This window comes from Pomacea canaliculata, linkage group LG10, assembly GCF_003073045.1.
Source record: "Pomacea canaliculata isolate SZHN2017 linkage group LG10, ASM307304v1, whole genome shotgun sequence".
In the NCBI taxonomy this organism is placed as follows: domain Eukaryota; kingdom Metazoa; phylum Mollusca; class Gastropoda; order Architaenioglossa; family Ampullariidae; genus Pomacea; species Pomacea canaliculata.
Genome location: NC_037599.1, coordinates 10,207,274 through 10,219,167, shown reverse-complemented (window position 1 = coordinate 10,219,167; position 11,894 = coordinate 10,207,274). Strand labels below are relative to the sequence as shown.

Here is an 11,894-nt window from a genome sequence, read left to right as displayed (position 1 = left end):
CCAACGACCAGCGAGTTACACGACGACAGAGTGACCTCCCTCAAACCCGTTACTTCCGGACGTCAGCGCCCGGTATTTTCAAACATGCTAGACTTTCATCTGCTGATGTTTTGATTACAGTCCTGTGAATGTGAGTAGCAATGAGATCGCTTGAAAGTTAGAAGCCTCCTTAATTCTATGCGCTTTTACGTTCAGTAGTTATTTGTGGTGTCTCATTTTGAAATCGAGCAGAATTGCTGCTTGACCACAATCGACCTTGGCTTAGATTTCTGACGAGACTGGTCATTGATCTGAGAAGTACAAACATATTGTCTGTTTTAGGCATATAAAGACGATTGTATGCATGTGAGTGCGCGCAGAAATAGGTTCTTGTGAATAATGATTATACAATGGTCATAGAGTGGTATTAGTAATGACTAGTCTCTTCCTTACTGTACAATGTAGAATACACTTGCACCACCATCAGATGTCACCAGAAATTGCAGTAGAAATGCATATGTTGTAGATGTTTGAGATATAGATCGTTTTCATGACGCTGAGAGAAATAAATTTCAGTTTAAAAATTAGACTTTATCCCCTACTTTGTTTTGATATTAAAACAATGATTTCTTGATATTTATTTACAACCAAAAATGCACTGGATATGAGAAGTGGTAAAATAAAACCAACACACAAATGACACACTATTAGTACCATTGGTAATTTATATAAAGAATAATTCAATATGTAAATTGGAAGAAGGAAAAAAAGGTCACTATTTTTGCTTTGAATCTGTTACAAGCTTATGCAACTTATTGACAGTTGTGGAAAAGACTGCTTGGAAATTGGAAATGAGAAAAACTAATATTGATTTTTGCATTTACAGGTCTTAAGCTGTAGAGTTTTAGGATCACTACAGATATGGATGTGATCGAAGACATTGAGATAGTTTTTATGCTTGTGCGAGACCATCTCAGAACAGTCCTTCTGCATCTGGTGAGCAAACTGCAACAGAGTAAGCATGAAACTAGAAAGTAGAATCAATTATTTATTAACAAGATAGAACATGTTAATTAGAGTGTAAAAATTGTCAATAGTTTTTTTAATAGTTAATATTCATATTTTTTTTAAGCAAAGAGGATGGCAAGTAAACCAGAGGATCAAAAGCAAGACTTTTATTCGCAGACTTTGTAATTTTCTTCCCCAAATGAGAGCTAAACGCCTCCATATTCAGGTAAGCTGTTTTAGTAATTGGATATGAGTTGACAAGGATGTGGAACACAATGTTATTGATATATTAGCAGAGTAAAACTGTTTTAATGCCATATATTTGGTTATTTTAACAATCTTGAAAATGGAAAGACTTGCCATATAAATTTTTAAGGTTTCAAAATTTCATTATCATCATCTCAGATTCTTTTTCTTACCTGTGTATGTGATCTCAGGGAAATTTACTAGGAAATGCCCGACTCACCAGCACACGCTTTGGTAGTCTCGACAACAGCATGGAGTCCCTGATCAGCACATTTTCTTTAGATGATGGTATATGGGTTGACGAGGATTTGGAGCATAATATTATTAGGTATGAAATTTAGTTGAATAAAACTGTTTATGAGCATCACATGTCTATGTACATATATGCATACATTAGAGAGAAGAAAACCCTGATCATCTTTACTTTTTAGCATTTAAAAAATTTTTTTTTTTAACATTTTAACACAAAAGTTTAGTAATGATTCAAATCATCTGGAGTTGAAAGGACATGCTTACTCTCTACTTCAGCTATCACATTGTCTGCTATGCAGTACACATTAGGTTTTAGCATGTAAATCTGTTTAAGTGAGAAATTTATCAGATGTCTTCCTAATTTGTGAAGTGTGTAAGTAATCTTTAGCTTACTTTCTGTTGAGGTAGCATGCATTTTTGAAATGTATATTACAAGGTTTCTTGTAAATGAAGTATTTTGTTTCAACCACAAAATGAGGTTTAATTATGTATGGGCTGACAGTGCAAAATGGTTATTATGATGATTATTTAATGAGTATTATTTTTTACTTTTTGATAAAGGGCTGGTAGAAACAAGTATGTGATGCAGGATGACTGCACAACAGCAAGCACTTCTGCAGCTTACAATGCTACAGAGTGTGCAGATGACCATGATGATGCCTGCTTCTCTTTTGACAATAATGCAGACCGTACATCCACCCCACTCCACTTTTTGTCAGGCATATCAGGGGTCTCTTCAAGTCTACAGTCAACTGCTGACCCAGTGACACTTAAAAAGATATCTGATATGGAGGAGGAGCTGGCCTTATTACGGCAACAGATTGCTGCCCTTGTTGTGGCACAGGAGGAGGCAGCCAGGGCTGAGATAGGTGAGGTGCTGATGAAGCTGGTTCCTAATAAAGATTTTGGCCAGTCGACATCTTAAAGACATGCAGTTGGTTTGCAATAATTATTTCTCATTTTCTATATATATATTTTTTTTTTCTTTCAAGATTTCGTTTCTTAACATTCTCCTATAAGAATTGAATCAAAGTATGATACAATTTTGATTGTTCTTTTACTCATGCTAGTTGAAGAATGTACAGGTCCTTCCATGTGCCCTCCACCACCACCACCACCACCACCACCTCCTCCTCCTCCACCACCACCACACCACCACCACCACCACCTATGATGCTACCATCTTTAAAACAGACTAAACCTGTAGTTGGGGGTTCTTTGTCTGAAATTCTCAAACAGGTACAGTATAACAAGGCTTCTACTTCAGTCAAGAAAGTTTTATCACATCGATGAAAAAACTTTAGGTGTAAAGATTTATTTGAGCTAGTTTTGTCTCTTTATAATTATTTTTTTTAAAGTCTTGCTTCTTTGTTTTTTCACTGCAGAATTAAACCATAAATGACAGCTATGACTGAAATCCTGTCAGGAAACATCAATTTCTCTGATATGTCTCTTCATTGTTGCAGTAGTATTTTGTCCTCAATACAAAGGATAGAACTCTCTCACCCACCCACCCCACCTAATCCCTTTTTTGCGTCTTCACCCCCTCCCCTGCCAAAAAAGTAAAGGTTCTGGAGGTTTTCCATAACTTTCATATTTTCAGGTATCACTTACGACACCATCTTCTGACAGTAACAGTAACAATAACAACTCTAAGAAAGGGTCTCTTGACATGACAACTGTGCTGAAGGACCTGGGAAAGGTCAAACTGAAACCAGTGGAAAGGTAAGTTGCCTTTCAGAGTGATATTTAAAATGTGAATATCTGAAGCGCAGACCCAGTTTGGGACTTTCTGAAAGAAGCACTGATTAATAATAATAATGAATGGCGAGCCTAAAGAAACCTTTATAAAGACCTGGCTCGCCTAATTTAACCTGCTACCAAAAAGTATTGTTTTTGTTGTATTTTTTCTGTGTGGTAGACACACTTTGCTGTCACCTGATTCCAGTGCATTGTGCTGCAGAGGCTACGCGACAGGATTCCACTTCTGAAGACTAACTTGTGTTTTCTATGATGCATCATAGTCCTTCACTATCACTCTTTAAAATTAGCCAGGGGCAGACATTTACACGAGAAAATTTACTTGAATATAAGTAGAAGTCTGTTTAGTGCTAAGTGTTAGTCTGAATGTGTTTTTGTCTTTGTTAGAGATGGAAAACTCAAAGCAGTCCTTCAAATGCTTATTTTCAGATCACCAGGGGGAACACCTGTAAATAAAAATCCAAAGCCATCTGCAACAGATCCAGCTTCTATTATTGCTGAAGCACTGAAGCGAAAGTTTCGGAATCATGTACAGCATAGTCCAGATGTTGACAAGGAAAACGAGAATCATGACTTTGATTCTTCTGATAATAGTCCTAAATTCAAGGTCACTTTTTAAAAATTTATTTTATAAAAGGTGGGTGGGGAGGGAAATATATTCTCTTACAGGCATGCGTTCCCCCATACACATGCACATCCATGGTCACTCACTATTACCGATTTCCTGCATAAAAATGTTTTAGAATGGTAAGACTGACCCATATTTGAAATTCTGTTTCTCACACCAGGACAGGACTGAAACGATTCTTGCCTTGGCCTAAGAGAATGAAAAGGCATGCATTGCAGTGCCCTCGTGCTATTTATGTAACTGTGGGTTACATTTTAAGAACACCTCTTTTATAATCATTTGCCTACAGAATCAAAAGGCTCTTTAACGGACTACCATGGGGCCTTTAAATTAGAGCTTTGGTCTCAAATCATATACCACGATATAGCCTTTAGTCCAGGGGTGGGCAACTTCTCCGGTCGGCGGGCCGGATATGGGGAAATGAAGTCCTTGGCGGGCCAGATTACTGGATCAATACCTTAATCGCGTATTTATCTACATATGCAAGGAATAAATCGTGTTTAATGTAAAACTCCCTGGTGCAATCGACCTCTGCAACACGGTCACTCAATCTCTTCAGTAGACCAACTTTCTTTCCTGTCAAAGATGGACAACCATCCGTAGTACTACTGGCCATTTTCTGCCATGGTAATTGCATTGTATTTTCCACACATCTAAAAATCTTCTCCGGTAGTAGTGTCTTTCATTGATTCCATTGACAGCAATTCTTCTGTGATTTCAAAGTTTTCTGAAATGCCTCGTACAAAGATGAGCGACTGTGCAGTGTCATCGATGTCAGTGCTTTCATCCAATGCCAAAGAAACAGCTGAAATGAAGTACCCGCCTTTTCAGTTGTGATGTCAGGTCTTCACCAATTGCTTCAATGCGGCGAACCCCAGTTCTTCTCGACAAACTGACTTCTTCAAACTTCTTTCTTTGTTGTGGACAGACTTGATCAGCTACATGGAGCATGCACTTGTTGACAAATTCACCATAACTGAATGATTTGCTGTGCTTGGCAATGTTGTATGCGACCACAAACTGGCATGAATAGCAGCTTTCTGGGCTACTTTGGTTTTTACGAATACATTCTGCTGCTTTACAAGTTTTCTGTCCAGTTCTGTTGCTCTTGTTTGCGGGTCCGCTGCTGATAAAAACCTGCCATAGCCTGCCATAGCCTGCACGTTTCGTCGCATCATGGCGGCTACCGTTGTACTCTTTAAACACGGCAACACTTTCACTGCACAACAAACATACTGCTTTCTTGCCGACTTCTAAATCTAATTCTAACTGAAAACAAAGAACCAAAAAATAACTAACAGTCACTATTATTCGACGCAGTAAGCAAGTAATTAGTACATGTAGTGGGAGATTGCGGCAGAATGTGGCTGCGGGCCACATTATCATGTACGACCAGAAACAGTCTGCGGGCCAGTCAAAATCCTGTAGCGGGCCAGATCCGGGCCGCGAGCCGAATCCGGCCCGCGGGCCGTATGTTGCCCACCCCTGCTTTAGTCAAATGCTCATTTCCTTTTACTGACAGGTTTGAAGAATATAACACTATTATCAGCTTGTGATGTTGATGGTTTTTATAATTTTTTTCTTTTGGCTTGGCCTAGGTTTCAAACCCATCATAATCTGGTCCCATAAAAATACATTCGGAGCAAGCTATCTGATAAAGCAAGGGAAAACGTTGATGAACAGAGATTCAGATTTTGGGAATTTAAATATTGTAGTGAGCTGATTGCTGTCTACAAATAATATTATAATATTATAGTGTCAGTTTAACCTTTAAGCAGATGTACAGTAAAGTTGTAGTGATGCTAATAATGCCATTGTTTTGTTGTTAGTTTGGACAGCATGTTCTGCGGAAGACACAGCGTCGTCTTTCTCTTATCCAAGAAACAACACAGCTGGCAACTTCACCTGGGACTTGCTCACCTGTGAGTTCGCCTTTGAAAATACTCAACTGTTTGGCCCCAGATGAGATCAGCAAATACAGTGGACAAGGACAACATGTTCTGGATTGAGAGAGTGAACAGTTGCTACAAATTACTGTGGAGAAATGTCTGAAAGACACTTTAAAACAATGTGTTTAGTATTGGAAAAAGGCAAAGGAGTTAGATTTTTTAGAAACAAAAGAAAAAAAAAAAGACTGGCTGACTTTAAATGGCTGTTTTTATCTTTTGCACATGTACATACATCTGTCCCACCATATGTGTATGTGCATAGACACACACACACAAATTTATATATATGGGATTTTAGTATTCTTAATTAGACTTGGTTGTCAGTTCAGATAAATTGCATGCAGCACATTGTTTTGGAAGCAAACTGAATTTTCTTGACATCATTTATGCTCTAACGCACTCAGCTTTTGTAAACTTAGTGTAAGTTATTACATTAAAAAGAAAGTGAAATAAAGGTTTTGCAATATAGTTTAATAATAATAATAAATGCAAAATTTATAAAGCACATACTCACACTCCTAAGGAGTATCCTCTGAGCACTTAAGAGCAAGAACAAAACATGGACAGCATACGAGGGACAGGAAAACAAATAACATATGAACTGTAAAAGAATCAACAACTGTACTAAATAACGAATAAAATCAAATACAAAGAGGAACCAAAGAACCAGAGCTGAGAGTAACATGACATTGCATAGGGAAGGGTGTGAAAACGGACTAGCATTATGGGAAAGGTTATTAGGAGTAATTGTTTACGAAAGTGGTGAGTTTTCAGTGCATGTTTAAAGGATCCAATAGTGGGTAGTTGGCAGATATGGAAATAATAACCGAAAATCCTGTGGCCATATGTTGCTCTAGTGACAAGAAGAGTAAGGAGACAATCATCAGACAAGGAGTGGAGTTGTCTAGCTGGGATGTAAGGGAAAAGCAGTTCAGAGAAATAATCAGGGCAGATGACAGCAAAGAAATTAAAACAGCACGGACAGTTTGTACTGGATGCAGAACAGATGGGAAGCCAGTGCAGAAAATGAAGCGGTGGCGTGGTCCTGCTTCCTAGCTCTAAGCAGCAGAGTTCTGTACTTTCTGGAGTTTGTGTTAAAAGTCTGTTAGTCAATGGTGAGCCAGGTCATTTGCTTCATCTCTCATGATCAGGCCAAAGTAAAGAGAATACCATTTTATTATTTGCAATGGTAGTTACTAGACAAATAATCTGAGCAACAACTTCAGCTTTTCATTCTGTTCATCCTTTACACAGACAAAATATCAGGGTCTAAATATATTTGCTCTCATTATTGGATGCTAGAACCTTCATATACTTTGCATCTTAGGCATTGCACCCACTAAAAAAAAAAGTGCATATGTGCACACTCTCTCACAAGCACACACAAAACCCACAATAAATAAATATCAACATGTAGACAACCAGAATGGCTAGATCTGAATGAGATAATTTAGGGTTACCACTAAATTTCAGTAAGCATTGAGATGGATGAGCTTGCTCCTTTCAAAAATTTGAATGTAGATGCAGTTTTATCTCCAATTAGCATGTAATACACCTAGCATAATTACCACAGTCTCAATGTTCTGTTATCTTTTTTGATCTTGAGTTTTTCACCACCTGGTCAAAATCCTGGAATGTGTAAAAATGCACACAAAAGCAAGCTATAATCAAATATTAAGTGGTAGTACTCTTCCTCAGAATTGTAAGGAAAAATGCTGTAAGATTTTAAATCAAAAGAAGGGCTATACGTATGAAACAGACTTTGATGTTCAAGGTGTTTTTAATATCTTTTATTTGTGATAATGTATATTTATCAATGTAAATTTGAGGGACAAGGTAATAAAATAAGTACCTAACTTAAACACACGTGAAACTATTTTCAGATGCAAATTCAGACATATACATTGATGTTTAAATAGGAAAAAAAACCTTTACATCTTATTCTTTTATTAGAAATTTTTCGCTAATGACAGTCACAATCTTGCACACATTTAATAGACTAAAAAGAAAATGGAGATGGTCACATCTTGACCTATATATCTTTAGCAAATAATTGCAAATAACAAAATCTGGGGATTTTCCATACTGGCCAATTTCAATAAATATCTCAGCTAAACAAACTTCACTAATGACAGTTTTCTGTGGCATCTTCAACATTTTAGGTGTACATGTAGGGAGTGCTTGTAGTTCAAAATGTCTGCCTCTGACCATCTGAGTCGGCCTTCCCTGAGGATGCTGTTCCATGATACAGGAATGATTTTAAAACTTACCAACCAAACTAAAACTTTTTTTCATAAAAAGTGTTTCGTACAACCAACATTCATGAGTCTGTCATTTATTTTACTATTATTTTCTCTCAAGTCTATGCTGCTCTTTTTACTCCGTCACATCAATACCCAGGGTAGGCATCTACTTGATGATACGTCTACATGTATATATACATGTATATATTAAGTTTTTATTTCCAGAATTCCTAATAACCTGACTAACCTACAGCAAAGGTATCTTGAGAGAGGTCTGGTACTAGAATTTTTGCACAGCAGTTATCTACTTTTTAAAAATATAAAAGCTGAATTTAAAAAAAACATTAGGTAAAGTGTGCAGTTTTACTGAGCAGCTTATTGTTGCACTAAATGTAAAAGCAAAGCAGCAAGATACAGGTCAAGGCCAAAGGACAGATTTAATTAATACTTCTCTTAGTTTAACTACAGTTAACTAGTTAAACTAGAAAGACCCAGGAAGTAGTTTACAGGACTGTTAAGCGTTGTGCTGCTGGAGCATCTGGATAAGTACGTCCTAAATATGTTGACAGCATCTGTGCTAACGCACTACCATGAAACAACATGTCAAAAAACTGCTTTTAAATTAGAAAAAGAAAATAGACCTTTTACAGAGAGTTGAAGGCTGAATCTATTTGGGCCGACTGAGTCTTGCTATAAAGTTTTAAAAACTATTACCACGAACTATCAATACACGTTCATGCTATTACTGCCTTCATGTGTCTTAAAGAGGGATTTATGCCAATTACCTTTACAACCTAAATATAGAGAAAAGTATGTGTGCTGTGAGAGTAACCTCAAATATTCTGTATGCAGCAAAATATCCATACCATGGCAAGACCACAGTTACTCTAAATTAAATGACAATCCCTGAAAGAGACAGACAAGTCCTGAGCTAGACATTTGAATTAAACACTATATTCAGGGTTCTTAGTGTGTGTAATAGTGACCACTATTGTATGTGTCAATGCAGTGACCAACAGATGCATGTGAACTTAAGTCAATAGCTTGAATATGTTAAACCAGAGCATAAATTGTGTTTAGGTAACACTGCTGTGGCCAGTCTCAAGAAAGTCAGTCATTTATATACCTTCACATAAAAACTGTCTGCAGCGAGGTAAGCTATGTACTTGGATCAACATGCCAAAGCTATTTATCCTACATAATCATTCATAACCCGGAAAAAGAAATTTTTTTCACCAAATACAGCAAGCTGATACCATCCAGATTCTAAAACAGTTGATGATAAAAGATGGATAAACTATGCCCTTTGGTTGTGTTCAAACACATAATTACAATGCTATAAAAAAACAAGTGAAGAAATGTAATGGTCACAAGATAGTCTCATTTAAAATTTAAAACTATTAAAACATTCATTTCTCCAGAGCTGCCAACAATGAGTAGAGGTCCTATTTAGCAAACATGACATGCTATTACATTGTTATTACCCAAATACTCTACAGGCATTATTTTCATTACACAAATGGTAAAATTCTCTTGCACCAAACATGAATCATACCATTAGCAAAAGTGTACAGTATTCTCACAATAAGAGGATCTAGAACATAAAACACACATTCTGGACACTTACACAGAGCTCAGCACTATGATGTAGAAGTATGCATGTCACAACCCTGTTAAAAACTTTCTGCTAACAGGTAACTCATCAAATAAATTAAGACTGGCATGGGTATTCACAAACTTCTCATGATTTCTCTCTCTCTCACTAGTCACCATTAATGTTTCTAACAGTCAGCAAGTCCACACTTGTCAATGATATGGAAAAGGGCTGGTCATGTTTTTGGAAAACAGGTGAATATACAAAACCTATTCTACTAGAATAGTATGTTTGTCTGGTCATGTTCTGAAAGGAATGATGTCTGATACACATTAGCTCCAAACAAGAAAGAAATAAGTGGATGGTCTCCAGACCTCTGGATACTTGGTAATGATCTATACTTCACCTGAGATGGTTGGCTGGAAGTGAGAAGCCTTTTAAAAGTTGCATCTATGTGTCACACAGTTAATTTTGGAAGCAAGCAGACAAATATGCTTCAATACATCTTGTTGCTACTGAACGCTGCCCTTCAAATGAGAGCATGCATCCATGCTTCACAAATGCCACTGTGTTTCTGAAGATAAGCAGAATGCAAAAACTATACAACCAAAAAACTGTCTTTAAAGTTAACAAGCAAAGCCTGTGTTCAATGTTTCACACGTTGCAAGAAATATGATTATTATTATGCCGCTTTTGGTAATGGCCAACACAATGTGTTCAAAGAGATAGGGAGCAGCCTTTGGAGAAAATGTGCAACTATTTTTTTTCATTGTTCCTAAATTCAATGTGGCCTGTTAAGTAAAGAATCCACTTCTGCTGGTTGTGGATGTGAAAAGCAGTTGTGAAAATTGTTGCTGTTGTGGTTGGTTGCTTCGTGCTCAGATTCTGCATTGCTGTCAGCAACAGACACTACATAAGTGTCATCTACTGTCCTGCTGACTAGATGCTTAATACTTGCTTGCACGTCTCTGTTTCCCATATTAAGGATGCTGGGCCAGCTAGCTGCCAGGCCAACCACCTCTGGCTGCTGCAGCCTATCACCAGCATGGGCTCGGCTCATTGCATCCCCAAGCCTATCAGCATCCTGTACTAGCATCTTAGAGGGCTGTCCCAATGACATGCAGCCACTTGCTTGCATGCAGGTGTCCACAGTTTCACCCTGCAGCATGTGAGTCTGTGTGATCAAGGGCACAAAACTGAGGTAATCAAGTTGCATGTCAACAGTGGAGATGAAGCTGGATATCTTGGGCCGTGAAGTCAGCAGTTCCACTGACAGCCTCTTGTCTTTGCTATGTTCAAATTCAGATATTCTAGTTCCCGTGGACCCTAGCGACTGCAGGACGGAGGAGCAAAAATGGGTGGAAGGCAGGCTTTGGCGGCGAAGAAAGTTTGGACGGAGAAAACTGTCATGATGAAGGCCCATGTAGAAACTGAGATCTTTGCGCACGTTGGGCATGCTGTGGCGTCGCTTATGTGCTGTGAAGAATTGGAATCGTCTGTTTTCTGAAAGAGGAGGCAGGAGATGCAACTCTTCACTGAGGTGCTCATGATCTATCTCATGAGGAAACACTGCATGAACCTCATTCTCCCTAGCACCAGTCTCCTCACAAGCATCTCCATCCTCTTCCTCTAATTCCTCCTCTTCTGTTTCACTAAGTTCAAAGTCGGGCCCACCATGAGGACTGTAGTTAAGGTTGCTGTCTGGTGCTTGGCTCCGACTCTGTGAGCTGTCACCACGAGAGGAAGAACTGTCGGTCTCTATTCTAGCAGCTGCAGCTGCCTCCTGTTCACTGACGATCTGCCAGCGCTGTTTGATTTGCAGTTATATTGTCCAGCATCATCTGGCTCAGAGGTGTGGGTAGGAATCGCTGCCATTCCACAAATAGAGGTCGCACCAGTACCTCCATGAAACCTGACAATAAGTGAACATTTACAGTCAAGCACAGAAATTTTTTAAAAATAAAAACCATATATACCTCCCACGCAAAATGCAGAGTACTAGAATTCTAGAAAATTGTTAAGGAAACAAGAATATCCACCTGAATTTTATTCTCCAATAAACAAAATGTTTATTGACACACTATACTTTGTGTAGTTTTTTTCTGTATCAAATAAATATGAATATAATAAGATTAAAGGTAACCCCTAACAAAAACCAGAATCTTCCATAGAAACTGTAAGCAAGCAAGACTTTAGTGAATGCTTTGCTAACACAAACACTAACATTTGTAACT

At 38.0% G+C, this 11,894-nt stretch overlaps 3 protein-coding genes across 10 annotated transcripts in view; 2 read left to right on the top strand and 1 right to left on the bottom strand.

Moving 5' to 3' along the window:
* Window positions 1-6,291, top strand: LOC112573437 (formin-like protein 18). Of its 2 annotated transcripts, XM_025253810.1 has the most exons (9): window positions 1-130; window positions 866-975; window positions 1,112-1,213; window positions 1,425-1,561; window positions 2,047-2,354; window positions 2,556-2,724; window positions 3,089-3,210; window positions 3,676-3,853; window positions 5,704-6,291. In XM_025253810.1, the coding sequence occupies exons 2-6, from the start codon at window positions 901-903 to the stop codon at window positions 2,657-2,659; spliced, it is 726 nt and encodes a 241-aa protein (XP_025109595.1). In that variant the 5' UTR covers window positions 1-130; window positions 866-900; the 3' UTR covers window positions 2,660-2,724; window positions 3,089-3,210; window positions 3,676-3,853; window positions 5,704-6,291. The 2 variants fall into 2 exon arrangements, with proteins under 2 accessions (XP_025109595.1, XP_025109597.1); XM_025253812.1 differs by lacking the exon at window positions 1-130 and having other exon boundaries at window positions 866-994.
* On the top strand, window positions 2,659-5,883 carry LOC112573713 (mitochondrial fission regulator 2-like). Its single transcript, XM_025254293.1, has 4 exons — window positions 2,659-2,724; window positions 3,089-3,210; window positions 3,634-3,853; window positions 5,704-5,883. Exons 1-4 carry the CDS (start codon window positions 2,659-2,661, stop codon window positions 5,881-5,883), a joined length of 588 nt encoding a protein of 195 aa, XP_025110078.1.
* A 1,306-nt stretch (window positions 6,292-7,597) lies between the features above and the next one.
* LOC112573480 (high affinity cAMP-specific 3',5'-cyclic phosphodiesterase 7A-like) overlaps window positions 7,598-11,894 on the bottom strand; it is a 51,203-nt gene continuing 46,906 nt past the window's right edge. For all 7 annotated transcript variants that reach the window (XM_025253898.1, XM_025253900.1, XM_025253899.1 and 4 more), the window contains one exon: window positions 7,598-11,572. In XM_025253898.1, coding sequence (XP_025109683.1) covers window positions 11,448-11,572 — 125 coding nt within the window. In that variant the 3' untranslated portion in view covers window positions 7,598-11,447. The remainder of the gene's footprint in view (window positions 11,573-11,894) is intronic.